At 42.6% G+C, this 18,232-nt stretch overlaps 1 protein-coding gene across 6 annotated transcripts in view; it reads right to left on the reverse strand.

The window, feature by feature from the left end:
* Positions 1-15,761, reverse strand: part of LOC106574090 (dynamin-like GTPase OPA1, mitochondrial) — a 76,918-nt gene extending 61,157 nt beyond the window's left edge. For 2 of the 6 annotated variants that reach the window (XM_014149636.3, XM_014149635.3), the window contains exons 1-7: positions 15,567-15,761; positions 14,559-14,877; positions 11,651-11,747; positions 10,802-10,918; positions 10,192-10,233; positions 7,128-7,216; positions 2,494-2,739 (exon numbers count right to left, since the gene is read on the reverse strand). In XM_014149636.3, the coding sequence (XP_014005111.1) occupies positions 2,494-2,739; positions 7,128-7,216; positions 10,192-10,233; positions 10,802-10,918; positions 11,651-11,747; positions 14,559-14,877; positions 15,567-15,595 (939 nt within the window). In that variant the 5' untranslated portion in view covers positions 15,596-15,761. The remainder of the gene's footprint in view (positions 1-2,493; positions 2,740-7,127; positions 7,217-10,191; positions 10,234-10,801; positions 10,919-11,650; positions 11,748-14,558; positions 14,878-15,566) is intronic. The other 4 variants (XM_045697354.2, XM_014149638.3, XM_014149637.3 and 1 more) reach the window with 3 other exon arrangements.
* Positions 15,762-18,232: the final 2,471 nt, after the last annotated feature.

Raw genomic sequence — 18,232 nt, forward strand, 5'->3', positions numbered from 1 at the left:
CACTCTCCTTCTTGGTCAAACAGCCCTTACACAGCCTGGAGGTGTGTTTGGGTCATTGTCCTGTTGAAAAACCATTGACAGTCCAGCCATGCTGGTTAAGTGTGCCTTGTATTCTAATTAAATCACTGACAGTGTCACCAGCAATGCACCCCCACACCTCCTCCTCCATGCTTCACTGTGGGAACCACACATACGGAGATCATCCGTTCACCTATTCTGTGTCTCACAAAGACAGCGGTTTGAACCAAAAATCTCAAATATGGACTCATCAGACCAAAGTACAGATTTCATTTACATTACATTTACATTCAAGTCATTTAGCAGACGCTCTTATCCAGAGCGACTTCCACAGGTCTAATGTCCATTGCTCGTGTTTCTTGGCACAAGCAAGTCTTCTTATTATTGGTGCCCTTTAGTGGTTGTTTCTTTACATGAAGGCCTGATTCACACAGTCTCCTCTGAACAGTTGATGTTGAGGTGTGTGTTACTTGAACTCTGTGAAGCAATGATTTGCGCTGCAATCTGAGGTGCAGTTATTGAACTTATCCTCTGTAGCAGAGGTAACTCTGGCTCTTCCTTTCCTGTGGCAGTCCTCATGAGAAACAGTTTCATCATAGTGCTTGATGGTTTTTGCGTGTGCACTTGAAGATACTTTCAAAGTTCTTGACATTTTCAAGATTGACTGACCTTCATGTCTTAAAGTAATGACCGTCGTTTCTCTTCGCTTATTTGAGCTGTTCTTGCCATAATATGGACTTGGTCTTTTACCAAATAGGGCTATCTTCTCTATACACCCCTACCTTGTAACAACACAACTGATTGGCTCAAACGCATGAAGGAAAGAAATTCCACAAATGAACTTTTCACAACGCACACCTGTTAATTGAAATGCATTCCAGGTGACTACCTCATGAACCTGGTTGAGAGAATGCCAAGAGTGTGCAAAGCTGTCATCAAGGCAAAGGGTGGCTATTTGAAGAATCTCAAAAATGAAATATATTTTGTTTAACACTTTGTTGGTTACTACATGATTCCATAAGTGTCATTTCATAGTTGATGTCTTCACTATTATTCTACAATGTAGAAAAAAGTACAAAGAAAGAAAAACCCTGGAATGAGTATGTGTCCAAACTTTTGACTGGCACTGTACATACGGTACACACAGACGAAAGACAGGGACTGCAGCTAAGGTGATTGTGCTAACTACTTGCAAATTGCAATGACGTGATAACAGCCTACAGCATTCTGATTACAGAACTAAGAAGAAAGATCTAGTCCTGATCCTGATCTAGTCCTGATCTAGTCCTGATCCTGATCTAGTCCTGATCTTGATCGTTTCCTGATCGTGTCCTGATCCAGTCCTGTCCTGATCTAGGACTATAACTCAATTAGATTTCACTGTATAGCTGATATCTAGAGTTATTCCATAACTTCACAGCACACCATGCAGAAGGGTGTCACTCCACTCTATGCAGTGTAGGTGAGTGGAGTGTTACGGGAGGAGCGTTTGGTCGCAGTCCAGCGGTTTACATGAGAGAGGGAGCCATGGCTATGTTACTGTGGTACTGAACTGGCATGAGCGGATTCTGAGATTGCCAGGCATCAGACATGCCGTTCCACCAGTGGAACAAAAGTGTGTCACGGCACACTGCCCTGACAAATACCATAAGGATGGATGATTTTTCCTTCATTGCCTCGTTCAAACTAAGGAAGTTTGAGGGAGATGGCAGGGTATATGTTTGGGCAGGTTGAATGAAGCGAGATGGCAATGTGTGTTATGTAGGCTAACTAGCACAATGTAGGCTAACTAGCACAATGTAGGCTAACTAGCACAATGTAGGCTAACTAGCACAATGTAGGCTAACTAGCACATGTAGGCTAACTAGCACAATGTAGGCTAACTAGCACAATGTAGGCTAACTAGCACAATGTAGGCTACCTAGCACATGTAGGCTAACTAGCACATGTAGGCTAACTAAATAATACAAAAACAGCTAGCCCAGAATCAAATAAACTAACAAGAACATTTTGGGCAAAGTGACACAAAAGATGTGGTTAATGAAATATTTGCTACTTATCATTGCATTGTATTCAGCGACTGGAAACTAGCACAACACAATACGATCTGTTGTTAGTAGCATATAGCCTTGGTTATAAAAAGACTGGTAAAACTCAATGACCAGAGGTTCAATACAGTACACTACAGTGCCTTCTAGCTCACATATGAAAAGTGGACAAGAAAAAAGCTCTAGGCTTGCTCAATGCTACCAATCCAAACGACATATGACCATAGCAATTCCATCAATTTCATAAACAGTACTCTTATAGGATTACCCGGGCAAATCCCCATTAGTGTGAATTTGAACAGTAGGGGGTTTGTCCTTCTTGAGGAGGGTGGGTGGCTTTGGGTACGGTTCTACCGTTTACGTTCAGACAGGGGGTTCTACAGATGAGTGCTGGGTGTTGGTGTGGGGCGGGGGGTAGGACCTTCACCTTGCCTTTCTGCCGAGGGGGGCTGGGGCTCGGGGAGCTGGCTGGGATTGGCTCGGGTATCTGGCGTGGAGGCGGGCTCAGAGGTGGAGGTGGCGGTGGAGACAGGCGCAGGGGTGGGCTGGGAGCGGGCTCTGGGCTTGGCTGTGCGTTATTGGCCGCGGAGGCCCGCCTGACCTCCTCCTCAGCCTGCTGGATCTGCTGCTGTATGAGAATGAGCTCGTCGAGCAGACCCTGAGGGACGTCACACTGAGAGGCAGGAGCAACACAGCCGTCAACACAACGTACTGTACCCGTCATTCAAGCAACACACTAACCCAACCAACCAGGCTTCGGGTTGTCTATGCCCACAGACTCATAAGCATAGGACCTCTATGGTCAAAATTCTGTCACTCAATCCATGTCTAGGACTATATCTTGCCACCATCAGCAGTACCCAACAGTCAGGCTTTCTCTGTCACAGACTCCAGAACAGTTGGGAGACTGAAAGCAGAAGAGGCAACAGATGCCACAACCAGTGTCTCGCAGCCAGTGGCACAAGTGGGTAAGATTCTGTACAGTTTCTTAGCAGTCTTCCATAGTGTCCATTACTATGGCTTTTATAGTAATACTAAAACAGCTGATGTCTACCAACTTCCACAATGATCATGCTATTCGATGCGATGAAAATATGACACATGAACACTCTGGAAAACTGTCTTAATATTCAACAGGTTTTAGGATAATGTAGAGGTGGATACATTATTGAATGTGGATAAACTACTAAAAGAATTGCTAATATTAAAAAAAGTTATATAAATCACCGTAAAAATGTGGGATGTTGGCCAGTATCATACAATTATATTATCTGCTAAAATCAGCCTGATGATAAACAAAGCTAGCTACGCAGGGAAGAGGGTTTTAAAATTCCACTAACATTACTAACATCCCTAGATTTTTCAGAAATCCCAGTTGGAAGATTTGATGGAACCAGAAGGGAATAAGCAGGAAATCTGTGAATCTTCCAACCACGATTTCTGGGAAAACCTGGGAAATGTGGAAAAGTTACAGTAGCAGAATGTTGCAACCTCTCTGTCAGGGATGGAGCAGGAAGCTTGCTGCAGCCCAGGGGAAGATGAGCAACGGCACAGTCTAATGATCCTTAACTCATCCCTCTCCCTTGGTTTTAGCTGCCCAATGAACAGTACATCCAAAAACTGAGGCAACTGCTTATATTGAGAGACTTTCCAAAAATGTCTGTGAAGCAGGGTAGGGGTCTGTCTGTTTTACCTCAGTCCATTCAGGTAATTAATAGAAATTCTATTTCAAACTCATTCATTTAAAATAAAAATTGGCTGAGTTGAAACAGAATTGACCAACTCAAGAATTCAGTTGATCTATGATAATGTTTTCCCACTGCTTAAGACTGAAACATGTCCCTCTTAAAAGTCACCGGAGTTCAACAGTGTAAAACAACATTAAAAGCAGGACTACTCCACTGAACATGGGAACAACAGTGTAAGAGCCCTTGAGAGGAGAGGAACAATACAAAATGGATGAACTGAGAAGAGAACAGAACAGAGATGGATGCAAAACAGTGTCATGGTTCAGAAGCTAAAAGAGCATGTCATGAATGCAGCACAAGGCTTCTGGAAAAAACAAACACATGGAGAAGCATGAGATGAAAAAGCAACGGCAAATATCCTCATATGTACGTATAGCAGTAGCCTATATTCATATTCTACCGATGAGGTTAAATTCTGTAAGGTCAAGCACTGAACTTTCAAAAATGTTACATGTATCTTTCTAACACAAGAAAGAAGAATATTACCAACAGTATACAAATGAACAACAGAAAGACTGGCACAGTATAATGAAACTGTCCTACAGAGTACAAATGTCTAAGAAAACCAATGGTCTAAACCTCATGTCTCCATCATAATCTGTTAAATTACTGGAGTTTTCACCCCTGTAGGATGGCCAGAATTAGGGTGACTAAATCAATGGAGGCCAGAGAGAAAAAGTGGTCAAAATAAGGAAACTTGCAGTGTGTCTGTCAGCTAAACTGGATTCTGATCAAGAATAAAGGCTACCTGACAGGTTCACTTTCCCGTTGAACTCGTCATCTTTCTTCTCGAATCCATACGTCATAAAACAATATAGATATCGATTTTGAGACAAGACATGTAGTATTTTCATATTTTAGTACACGCTTTTCAAATTAATGCGAAATTCCTGTTATTTTTCAAAAGATTTCACAAAAACAAGCGTATCTCTGAAATGTCAATAGAGCATCGAATGTACAAGCGTTTTATTTTCCTTTTACATTTAATTCAGCTCGTGTTGCACGAACCCGAGCGGCACAGCAGTCTAAGGCACGACATCTCAGTGCTAGAGGCGTCAATACAGACACCCTGGTTCGAATCCATGCAGTATCACAACTGGCCGTGATTTGGAGTGCCATAGGGCGGTGCACAATTGTCCCAGTGTCATCCGGGTTTGGCCGGTGTAAGCCGTCATTGTAAATATGAATTTGTTCTTAACCGACTTGCCTAGTTAAACAAAAGTTAAAACAAAAACGCTAAATGAGTTTTTGGCAAACTGCAGAAACAGCTTTGAAAACGACCACCACTAAATGTAGAATCCTCAAAAGTAGCTGCAAGAAAGCTGAACCACTCAACAGAGCTTGGTGCTTATTATCGGATGTATTAACTTACGAAATCCGACTTTTTGGATCTACTGTTAATTAAAATGTTAGAGAAAGATACAACTGAATGATTCAGAACACAAATAATTATATGTCTTTGTAAAATGTATTTTCTAACACAAGGAAGTAAAATATCATCCCCAAAGCGTGTTTTCACCCACTCTGGCAGAGTGGGTAGACACCCTATAGCATATGAAAAACCCTTATGTACAGTGCATTCAGAAAGTATTCAGACCCCTTCACTTTTTCAACGCTACAGCCTTATTCTAAAATGGATTACATTGTTTCCCCCCCCCCTCATCAATCTACACACAATACCCCATAATGATCCTTTTCTCAGTACTTTGTTGAAGTACCTTTGGCAGCGATTACAGAATCAAGTCTTCTTGGGTATGACGCTACAAGCTTGGCACACCTGTATTTGGGGAGTTTCTCCCATTCTTCTCTGCAGATCCTCTCAAGCTCTGTCAGGTTGGATGGGGAGCATTGCTGCACAGCTATTTTTAGGTCTCTCCAGAGATGTTCGATCAGGTTCAAGACCGGGCTCTGGCTGGGCCACTCAAGGACATTCAGAGACTTGTCCCGAAGCTACTCCTGCATTGTCTTGGCTATGTGCTTCGGGTCATTGTCCTGTTGGAAGGTGAACCTTCGCCCCAGTATGAGGTCCTGAGCACTCTGGAGCAGGTTTTCATCAAGGATCTCTGTTCATCTTTCCCTCGATCCTGACCAATCTCCCAGTCCCAGCAGATAAAAAAAACATCCACCCAGCATGATGCTGCCACCACCATGCTTCACCGTCAAAGGATGGTGCCAGGTTTCCTACAGACGTGACACTTGGCATTGAGGCCAAAGAGTTCAATCTTGGTTTCATCAGACCAGAGAATCTTGTTTCTCATGGTCTGAGAGTCCTTTAGGTTCCTTTTGGCAAACTCAAAGCGGGCTATCATGTGCCTTTTACTGAGGAGTGAATTCCGTCTGGCCACTCTACCATAAAGGCCTGATTGGTGGAATGCTGCAGAGATGTTTGTCCTTCTGGAAGGTTCTCCCATCTCCACAGAGGAACTCTGGAGCTCTGTCAGAGTGACCATTGGGTTCTTGGTCACCGCCATGATCAAGGCTCTTCTCCCAATTGCTCAGTTTGGCTGGACGGCCAGCTCTAGGAAGTGTCTTGGTGGTTCCAAACTTCCTCTATTTAAGAATGATGGAGGCCACTGTGTTCTTTGGAACCTTCAATGCCGCAGAGATGTTTTGGTACCCTTCCCCATGTCTGTGCCTCGACACAATCCTATCTCGGAGCTCTGCGGACAATTCCTTTGACTTAATGGCTTGGTTTTTGCTCTGCCATGCATTGTCAACTGTGAGACCTTATAGACAGGTGTGCCAAATCATGTCCAACCAATTTAATTTACCACAGGTGGACTCAAATCAAGTTGTAGAAACATCAAGATTGCTCAATGTATACAGGATTAACCTGAATTCTATTTAAAATCTCATAGCAAAGGGTCTGAATACTTGTGTAAATAAGGTGTGTTTTTTAAAAATGTTTATACATTTGCAAAAATGTCTAAAAACCTGTTTTTGCTTTGTCATTATGGGGTATTGTGTGTAGGGAAACATTTTGTTTAATCCATTTTAGAATAAGGCTTTAACATAACAAAAAGTCAAGGGGTCTGAATACTTTCCAAATGCACTGTATAGGCAGTCAGCCAGGACTGTGGTCAATCCCAAAATGATGTGAAATTCAGTTAATGACCTGAAAAACAACCCTTTACCTCAAGGAGTTTGACTCCAAGACCTAAATTTCACTTCATTTCCCAAACTGACTGGAAGTGAAATGGCATTTCCATTGAGCCAAACTGCCAATCCAAAAAGCAGTAGTCTGCTGATGAGGGTGAGCTATATGCCACAGGGAGCGAGGGTGAGCTAGGCAGGCAGCGCAGGGCAGACTTGCCTTTCTAAACTGCTTGCGGCTGGCCTCTGGTGTGGCCGTGACCGGGGCATCTGTGGCAGCTTTCACTGGAGTGTCGCCAGGGGCTTCGGCTAGGAGACAAAAACAGCACAACGCATGAGAAAAATCACGAGGTTACACCACACATCATCAATAATAGTTTATTAGCAAAAAGCAGTAATGAGTGAAAAGTATTGGCATGCCCAACATTAGAGAGGACCTATCTACCATCTATGCCCCAGGTCAGAACACCATGATGGAATCTCAAAGGTTTGGAAAATATTGCTCACAATAACATTCAGGAGCTCGTGCTTTTCATTGGCTCTCTGACCAGTTATATCTGATATGGTACTATAAAATAATGACAATGAAATCATTCATGAATTGCCATTAAATTGGCAAACCCTTACACAGTGCTGTTATGAAAGAGTTGGTTTGTTTCTCTCCTGTACAATGCAGCTTGGAGTTGGGAGGTGCTACAGAGCCAGCTGGACCAGTAGCAAAACATTCACTTGGTACATATTTACAGTGCCTTGCGAAAGTATTCGGCCCCCTTGAACTTTGACCTTTTGCCACATTTCAGGCTTCAAACATAAAGATATAAAACTGTAATTTTTTGTGAAGAATCAACAACAAGTGGGACACAATCATGAAGTGGAACGAAATTTATTGGATATTTCAAACTTTTTTAACAAATAAAAAACTGAAAAATTGGCCGTGCAAAAGTATTCAGTCCCTTTACTTTCAGTGCAGCAAACTCTCTCCAGAAGTTCAGTGAGGATCTCTGAATGATCCAATGTTGACCTAAATGACTAATGATGATAAATAGAATCCACCTGTGTGTAATCAAGTCTCCGTATAAATGCACCTGCTCTGTGATAGTCTCAGAGGTCCGTTTAAAGCGCAGAGAGCATCATGAAGAACAAGGAACACACCAGGCAGGTCCGAGATACTGTTGTGGAGAAGTTTAAAGCCGGATTTGGATACAAAAAGATTTCCCAAGCTTTAAACATCCCAAGGAGCACTGTGCAAGCGATAATATTGAAATGGAAGGAGTATCAGATCACTGCAAATCTACGAAGACCCGGCCGTCCCTCTAAACTTTCAGCTCATACAAGGAGAAGACTGATCAGAGATGCAGCCAAGAGGCCCATGATCACTCTGGATGAACTGCAGAGATCTACAGCTGAGGTGGGAGACTCTGTCCATAGGACAACAATCAGTCGTATACTGTACAAATCTGGCCTTTATGGAAGGGTGGCAAGAAGAAAGCCATTTCTTAAAGATATCCATAAAAAGTGTCGTTTAAAGTTTGCCACTAGACACCTGGGAGACACACTAAACATGTGGAAGAAGGTGCTCTGGTCAGATGAAACCAAAATCGAACTTTTTGGAAGATGGTTAAAATTGATGGGAAGATGGATGGAGCCAAATACAGGACCATTCTGGAAGAAAACCTGATGGAGTCTGCAAAAGACCTGAGACTGCGACGGAGATTTGTTTTCCAACAAGACAATGATCCAAAACATAAAGCAAAATCTACAATGGAATGGTTCACAAATAAACATATCCAGGTGTTAGAATGGCCAAGTCAAAGTCCAGACCTGAATCCAATCAAGAATCTGTGGAAAGAACTGAAAACTGCTGTTCACAAACGCTCTCCATCCAACCTCACTGAGCTCGAGCTGTTTTGCAAGGAGGAATGGGCAAAAATGTCAGTCTCTCGATGTGCAAAACTGATAGAGACATACCCCAAGTGACTTACAGCTGTAATCGCAGCAAAAGGTGGCGCTACAAAGTATTAACTTAAGGGGGCTGAATAATTTTGCACGCCCAATTTCTCAGTTTTTTATTTGTTAAAAAAGTTTGAAATATCCAATAAATTTCGTTCCACTTCATGATTGTGTCCCACTTGTTGTTGATTCTTCACAAAAAATTACAGTTTTATATCTTTATGTTTGAAGCCTGAAATGTGGCAAAAGGTCGAAAAGTTCAAGGGGGCCGAATACTTTCGCAAGGCACTGTATATACTCCCCTTCAGAACATCATGGAACAACAATCCTTCATGTAACCAATAAAAGACCTGTCAATAACAAGCATCACAACTACAGAACTGTGTCCCAAATGGCACCCTATTCCCTACATGTCCTATATAGTGCCCTACTTTTGACCAGATCCAATATGGGGCCCTGGTCAAAAGTAGTGCACTACATAGGGAATAGGGTGCCACAGACCAGGAATACACCTATTGTTTTAGCAAGTCAAAGAAGAGGTATGGATGGAGTTCAAGATGTTTCCATATATCATAGACAGATGTATTTTCCAAACATTTGAGAAGCATCAGCTACCAGCAGACAAGGAGAGCCGTCTAAGACAAGAACTACCCTCCCATCATGTAAGTACAGGGGGAGAGAGACCAAAGAGGCCAGGGAAGCCAGGGAGAAAGGAGGAGGAACTTGGAAATCAAAGGAGGCAAAAACACACAAGTAGGACAGACAAAAGCCACAGTCAGATAAAACCAAACCCAAGAGAGAAGGAGAGGACGCAGTGGATCTGTTGTTGAAACCACTGTGGACCACAAGATTGGCAGCATCACATCCAATTCAATCCAAATACATCCTATTCAGTGGTCAACTTTGGTTTTCAGAGGAAATGTTTTTACAGGAATTTGATTACATAATGAGACAGTGAACAAAATGTCAATCTCTACACCCATCTGATATCAACAATATGAGGTAAGGATATATCCTGTACATAAATTAAAATACTTTGTCAATCTAAGCATCCTCTCCACCCCAAAAAACAAATCCTTCCATCAATAATTTGTCACTGGTGTCTGAAACAGCAGCATCATTGGATAAAGACAACGAGTTGGTAGTCCGGAAGCCAATTGTGTTGGGTTTGGAGGTCCCTATCTAAGAGCACTTGACAACGTCTCTGGCTCCAAAGCACTACTAAACAGGGTGCTGCCGCACACACGCCGAGGGTGCTGCCGCACACAGGCCAATGTTGGGTAATCAAACAGCACCAGGGCGGAGAGGGGGGACTGAGTGTAGGGGATACACACCTAACAACAAACGCTGACCAGAAGCTCCTTTACTACCAACACCTGTGAAGAACGCAGAGGGGGAGAAGGGAAGAACACAAAACAAATCAAAAGACTGAAGCAAAGGGGTCGGAGCAGGGTCACTGCAGGGTACATGTTTCAAGGCCCTGCTGTGAGCTTGAAGTCATGGCTGCATCCTGCAAGTCCAGAGTCAGATACCATTGGCTACGTGTGCAATCTGGGCAAGTCATTGTGATACTACCTATATATGCAGAATAGATCATCGGGAAAGTTAAAAGTGATTGCAACTGACAGTACGTTAGCAAAAATCAAAATGGAAATGCTTTTTTTGCTGGAAAGTATGAAGGTAGATTGCTAGGTAATGCAGGCATGAACCTACAAAAGAAGCCCACTTCAAGTTCAGATTACCAATGGCGTAAATTCTTCTACCACTTGAAGCAGCTGCTATTGCTATTTTAGGTTCACAAAGCTCAAGATATGAATTTATCACTTTTGCCACTTGTTCAAAAAAATATATACAATCCTGGCCAAAAAGAGTTTAGCAACTGCTTTGTCTGACATAGCCTCCAAAAAGGCGATCTATTTTTTAATCTGACAAGACTGTACTCACCGGTGAAGAGGATGCTCTTGAGGAAGGTGAAGTTCTCTCCTATCTTATCTAAATCGGGTAACTCTGGTAGAAACTTGGCAATCTCCACTAACTCAGGCAGCATTTTGGTTAGTTTATCTGTGTGCAGAAGAGAATTGCGATAGGGTAGGTGGAGTTTATCCTTTGAACATGAGAATCAAATGAACCAAACTAACTGAGCAGCCTTAACAGAAAGACAGCACTGGCTCAGCCCAAATACTACATACAATTCACATCAGATTAACCACACACACACACACACACACACACACACACACACACACACACACACACACACACACACACACCACACACACACACACTTTACTGATTAAGAGGAATCAAACCAACATGACAAGTTATTTAACAGTGGTAAATCTATATACGAATGTTAGGTTCACAGACTTCTAATGAGTCATTTCATGTAGGGGGTTTTCTACATATGGGTTTCTTCGACCCGCCTAAATCCAAACAGTAAAACTACATCCAAATATTTTGGGGGCATTGAAAAACATTTTAAGTGTAAAGTGAAACAGACAGAAAGTACCCAAAAAAAGACAATGGGTCTATATATTGTTTAATAACATCTTTGAGAGCTAACAATCACCTAAACAAAGCTAGACATCAAGGAGAATCTAAAACTCCAGAAATGATGCATTCAGGAGTTTTTTTGTGATAGCACTGTTATGTTTGAGTCACTCAGCATAAGAACATGGCATAAGCCATGGAAAAATGAGTAGAAAGGAGGGCCACTAAATGTTCCAGTCGACCAACACACCTACTGCCAAGTCCACCACCTCAGCCCCATTTTGATCCAGAAAGAAATCTTACCAAGGTCAATTTGTTTACTCAGCTCCCAGAAGAAGTCAGGTATTACCCAATTGTATTCACCCAGATCAGGCAGCATATCCTTCCATTCCTCATAGGTCTGGAAGAACAGAACAGACGTGGCATTTCAATCACATGGTCAACTTACAATTTTTGATTTGTGATAATGGGAAAACAAATTACCTCAGATAAAGATTAACAAAAATAATATTTCAAGGGACATACAGTGCATTTGTTAAGTATTCAGACCCCTTCCCCCTTTTCCACATGTTGTTACGTTACAGCCTTATTCTAAAATTGATTAAATACATGTTTTCCCTCATCAATCTACACACAATACCACATAATGACAAAGTAAAAAGATGTTTATACATTTTCATAAAATAAAACAGAAATACCTTATTTACATAAGTATTCAGACCCTTTTCTATGAGACTTGAAATTGAGTTCAGGTGCATCCTGTTTCCATTGATCATCCTTGAGATGTTTCTACAACTTGATTGGAGTCCACCTGTGCTAAATTCAAGTGACTGGACATGATTTGGAAAGGCACACACCTGTCTATATAAGGTCCCACAGTTGCATTTCTGTGCAAAAACCAAGCCATGAGGTCGAAGGAATTGTCCATAGAGCTCTGAGACAGGATTGTGTCAAGGCATAGATCAGGGGAGGGTACCAAAACAGTTCTGCAGCATTGAAGGTTCCAAAGAACACAGTGGCCTCCATCATTCTTAAATGGAAGAAGTTTGGAACCACCAAGACTCTTCCTAGGCTTGGCCGCCCGACCAAACTGAGCAATTGGGGGAGAAGGACCTTGGTCAGGGAGGTGACCAAGAACCCAATGGTCACTCTGACAGAGCTCCTCTGTGGAGATCGGAGAACCTTCCAGAAGCACAATCTCTGCAGCACTCAACCAATCAGGCCTTCATTATAGTGTGGCAAGGCAGAAGTCACTCCTCGGTAAAAGGCACATGACAGCTCGCTTGGAGTTTGCCAAAAGGCACCTAAAGGACTCTCAGACCATGAGAAACAAGATTCTCTGGTCTGATGAAACCAAGATTGAACTCTATGGCCTGAATGCCAAGCATCACATCTGGAGGAAACCTGGCACCATCCCTACGGTGAAGCATGGTAGTGGCAGCATCATGCTTTGGGGATGTTTTTCAGTGGCAGGAACTGGGAGACTAGTCAGGATAGAGGGAAAGACGAACGGAGACATCCTTGATGAAAGCCTACTCCAGAGTGCTCAGGACCTCAAACTGGGGCTCAAGTTCACCTTCCAACAGAACAACCCGAAGCACACAGCCAAAACAACGCTGGAGTGGCTTCGGGACAAGTCTCTGAATGTCCTTGAGAAGCCCAGCCAGAGCCCGGTCTTGAACCTGATCGAACATCTCTGGAGACCTGACAATAGCTGTGCAGCGACACTCCCCATCCAACCTGACAGAGATTGAAAGGCTCTGCAGAGAAGAATGGGAGAAACTCCCCAAATACAGGTGTGCCAAACTTGTAGCGTCATAACCAAGAAGACTCGATGCTGTAATCGCTGCCAAAGGTGCTTCAACAAAGTACTGAGTAAAGGGTTCGAATACAATCAAGTTGTAGAAACATCAAGGGTTATCAATGGAAACAGGAAGCACCTGAACTCAATTTCAAGTCTAATAGAAATGGGTCTGAATACTTATGTAAATAAGGTATTTCTGTTTTATTTTATTAAAATGTATAAAAACCTGTTTTTGCTTTGTCATTATGGGGTATAGTGTGTAGATTGAGGGAAAACATTTTAGAATAAGGCTGTAACAAAATGTGGAAAAAGTTAAGGGGTCTGAATACTTTGAATGCACTGTATTTCCCATTCTAAGTGACATGAAAGGGTTAACTCTTAGGTAAACAACCCTTGTGTTTTCCTCTATGTTGAATGAGTCTGGGCTAAAAAAAACAGAGGTGTGAGAGGAGTCTAGACACATCTTGCCTATACAAGATCAACAGAATCATATGTAAACATTGTCCATATAGTGAAAGGGTTTTGAGATAACCAGCTCATAAGGGAATCTCATCTGTGCTGGCAGTCTGGCATAAACACATACGCTAGCAGAGCGCCAATCAAATGTAGAGCAAGTCACCTCTGTTCCACTGGGAGTGGAGGTAAGTAGGGCGACTCGTATATTAGGATTAGAAAAGCAGCACTAAAAGCCAATATCGCTTAAGCACAGTGTGAACGGTAGTAAACATTTACATTACATTTTACATTTAAGTCATTTAGCAGACGCTCTTATCCAGAGCGACTTACAAAATGGTGCATTCACCTTATGATATCCAGTGGAACAACCACTTTACAATAGTGCATCTAAATCTTTTAAGGGGGGGGGGGGGTTAGAAGGATTACTTTATCCTATCCTAAGTATTCCTTAAAGAGGTGGGGTTTCAGGTGTCTCCGGAAGGTGGTGATTGACTCCGCTGTCCTGGCGTCGTGAGGGAGCTTGTTCCACCATTGGGGTGCCAGAGCAGCGAACAGTTTTGACTGGGCTGAGCGGGAACTGTGCTTCCTCAGAGGTAGGGGGGCCAGCAGGCCAGTGGTGGATGAACGCAGTGCCCTTGTTTGGGTGTAGGGCCTGATCAGAGCCTGAAGGTATGCAGGTGCCGTTCCCTTCACAGCTCCGTAGGCAATCACCATGGTCTTGTAGCGGATACCACTTTCTATGTGTTTGTTACTCTCACTGCTCTTACCAAGCAGGTCCAGCCAATTAGAGATCAGAGTGCCAACTGGTATTTAGATGAGAGATGTACTTGTATCATGTGTCTTAAGTCTAACAGACAAGTACAACAGCTTCTTGAGCAGTAACCTGGCTCCGGTTATATGTGTCTGGGAAACTAGCCGTTACCATTCAACTCTCTCTCAAATGTACTGTACCTTCTTAGCGGTGTACCCGCCTCCCACTGCTGAGCCCAGCACAATGTACCGGAGCTTGAGCAGCCTGGAGGCCAGGCGGAGCATCCAGAAGTTGCGGTGCTGCTGGTAGCGCCAGCCGCCGTGACCGCCCGGGGGAGGCTTGGGGGGCTGCATGGGCAGCCGGGACATGGAGGTGAAGTGGCGGGCTGCCGAGCGGTGTGGGGGGGTGACACTGGAGTTGTACCGGTGGTGGATGGCACGAGACAGAGGGTGCAGCTTCTGTAAGGGCATCCTGAACCTCACCCCCATGTTGGGGGAGACCAGGTTTCTGCAGGCCATGCTGACAGGACAGAGACATGGGTCAGGGATTTAGACCCACAAGCAACATTAACACTGTACCTTCTGCAGACATCAGTTAGGTGTGATGAATACAACGATTGATCGTATACTGTACAGTACAACATGAAAAAAAAACGGCATGATAGCGTTGATTGAATGGGGAACAAATAACGTTAGTTACAGTAGCTGTACATCTGCCTGGATAAATACAGTAACGATGCATTTTGGCTAACCAACGTTAACTTACAATGTCAACCTTTTGTTTCGCAGATAACTACCTAACCCACACCCAATCGAGCTGGCCACTTGATATCAGTGATTCCAACTTGTTTTACACCAAGCTAATGTCTAGCTAACTAACTGTTAGCGTTACCTTCTTGAACATCATCAAGCGTAATAACAACCTTTTCGTAGCCAGCCTGTAGGCAACAAGCAACTAAGCTTACGTTAGCAAGACAGTCAGGTAATTAGTTGAAGTACAGCATTGTCATCAACTAGCTATTGCTGTTAATATACGCATCATTTACTGATCTAGTTAGCATTGTGGACAACATTGCTAGCTTGTTATCTCAATATAGCACAGCGAGCAACACCGTCCTCATGCCCAGATAGCCAGCTCGCTATCTATTTATCTAGCTAGCCGACTAGCGCTAAAGGTTGAGCTTTCGAAAATATTGTTACCCCACTTACCAGGCCACTGCGCTTCCAACTCGTAACATAATGCTATTACCAACAACGGGTAAATGAAAATGTGTTATAACTTCGCGCTTACGCACAATTCAAATCATTTTTACAGAGGGTACACATTGGTTAACTTGCTAACTAAAAAGGACACAGCATGAAATCGGAATGACATGTCTGCTTGCTGGAAACGAGTCCAACCTCCAAATCAGCACTGACAAAACAGTCTATGGTGCTTCAAGTTCCTATACAGTATCTCAGTCACACATACTCAGTCACGTCTCTATTAATCTTCTCTAATTTGTCAACATGTAGCTAAATCAATTGGATAAATTATGATTGAAAAAATACATAGTAAGAATTTCCAAACTGTAGGCTAATCAGACTAAAAACACCATTGTGTCTTAATTTTTCTGCCGTGGACCTCACAAAACTGTGTAATTAACCCATTCAAATGCTTGAGGGCATAACAAACTGCACACATCCACTACTACTCATTATCTGTGGTGTGGATGGTCTAATAATGCACAATGTCAAAATGAACTATTCAACGTTGTAAAATTATGATGGGTCATTGCTGCCTTGCTCTCTACACTCCTGCTACTCACTGTTTAGTATCTATGTATAGTCACTTTACCCCTACCTACATGTACAAATTACCTCGACTAACCTATACCGCCGCACATTGACTCGGTACCGGTACACCCTGTATATAGCCTCATTATTATTCTTTACATTTTTTGTAAATATTTTCTTAACTATATTTTCTTAAACTGCATTGTTGGTTAAGGGCTTGTACCTTTAAGGGCTTGTAAGTAAGCATTTCACCTTTAAGGGCTTGTAAGTAAGAATTTCACCTTTAAGGGCTTGTAAGTAAGCATTTCACCTGTTGTATTCGGCGCATGTGACAAATAGAATTTGATTTGATTCGTCTGATTTTTACAATGATCTGTTGAACACTAAATAAGCTAAATAAGAAAAAAATTGTGTTTTTACCATTAAATAATGCCCCCAACATGTGGAAAACATGGGAGAATCTCAATTGCCCTCTCCTCGCATCCGCTCTCCTCACCTCCTTATCAAAAATCATTGGAGGAGAAGGTCAGAGGGGTGAGACCTCTGGCTTTTTCCTCCAATGTGTTTTGAGAAGGAGACGAGGAGAGAGGACACGAGGATGAGCCAATTGAGATGCACCCATAGTCTCACCATCGAGCTGAGGCAGAGGGGGAGCAATGATGTACAGTATACAAACACTAGATTGCAAGTGTTATGTGTTGGCCAATGAGAGGCTCTGATGCCACAATCTACCATATTGGTACTGCTCAGAAGGAGCAGTCCTGCATCACAATAAATTAAAATCAACAATACTTCAGTTTAATGTTGCATGAATAAAGTGATGGACCTACCATGAGCCTGTGTTGTTACTGTGTCAGACTTAACACCTCATTAGAAACATCACATTGACATTTAACCCGTTGGCCATTTTTGATGAAACAAAAATAATGATATACCCAACCAGAAGTATCTATAACATTATCAACTGATACTTTCTATGACATCACTGACACACAGCCCACAGAAGTCGCACCAACATAATTTTATTAGTGACTCAATGTATGAATGTGGGAGCAAGTAGACCAACTGTAAAATACAGGAGAGCTGTTTCGAAGCCTAAACATTTCATCAAAACACATTCTGCTTCATTGTGACAATAATGCTTGTATGAATGAACTCAAACCCATGCGCAGAGGTAGGGGTAAATCCAGAACTTTTACTTAGAGTCTAAAAAGAAATAAGGCATCAGCACAAGAGCACACTAACAAAACATGAGACCATAGCAATGATACAGGCCAACTGAGGAACCTAAATAACCAGGCAACCATTAAACACAGGTGAAACCAATAAGAAATAATCAGGGTAACCTGGAAAACAAGGTAAGGGTGCCCTCCAGCGGTAATCTAAGGAAACAACACTCAAATAAAACAACCTGTGACACTTCACAATATTACTAAACCTCTCAATTATTTTGTGATGTCTATTAACCATTACTGCGGAATGATGCATGTTTAATGACTCATGAAAGGAAATAAAATTAATGTATACACTCCTTTTATTGACAGAATAATTTCTCAACATTTATGAACAAGAGCTTAACACTGAAACCCAACATTGCAAAAATACATTTCTGAAATTGTACCCCGTACAGGTCCTACAAAATAAAATAAAAACACTATATAATGCATCTCCTTAGACCCACATGCATCTCTTACTAATATTTGTTGTGTGTCAGTATGATTATTGTGGCTTCAGTAGCCTCAAACATTGGAAAACTGTCCACTCTGTCAAGGCTCAGGAGAAGACCTAGAATCAGACAGTTTCGAAGTAACCAAAGTTAATTACAAAAACAAGGGGGCAGTCAAACGACAGGTCAAGGGCAGGCAGAGGTCAGTAATCCAGAGCAGAGTGAGAAAGGTACAGAACGGTAGCCAGGCTCAGGGCAGGCAGAGGTCAGTAATCCAGGGTGGTGTGAAGAGGTACAGAACACGGGTATAGAGAACACGGGTATAAATACACTGGGGATAATGGGGAAGATGGACAACACCTGGAGGGGGGTGTAGACAATTACAAAGACAGGTGAAACAGATCAGGGCGTGACACACTCGTCTGACACCACA

This window comes from Salmo salar, chromosome 16 (genome assembly GCF_965601325.2).
Source record: "Salmo salar chromosome 16, fSalSal1, whole genome shotgun sequence".
Lineage (NCBI taxonomy): Eukaryota > Metazoa > Chordata > Actinopteri > Salmoniformes > Salmonidae > Salmo > Salmo salar.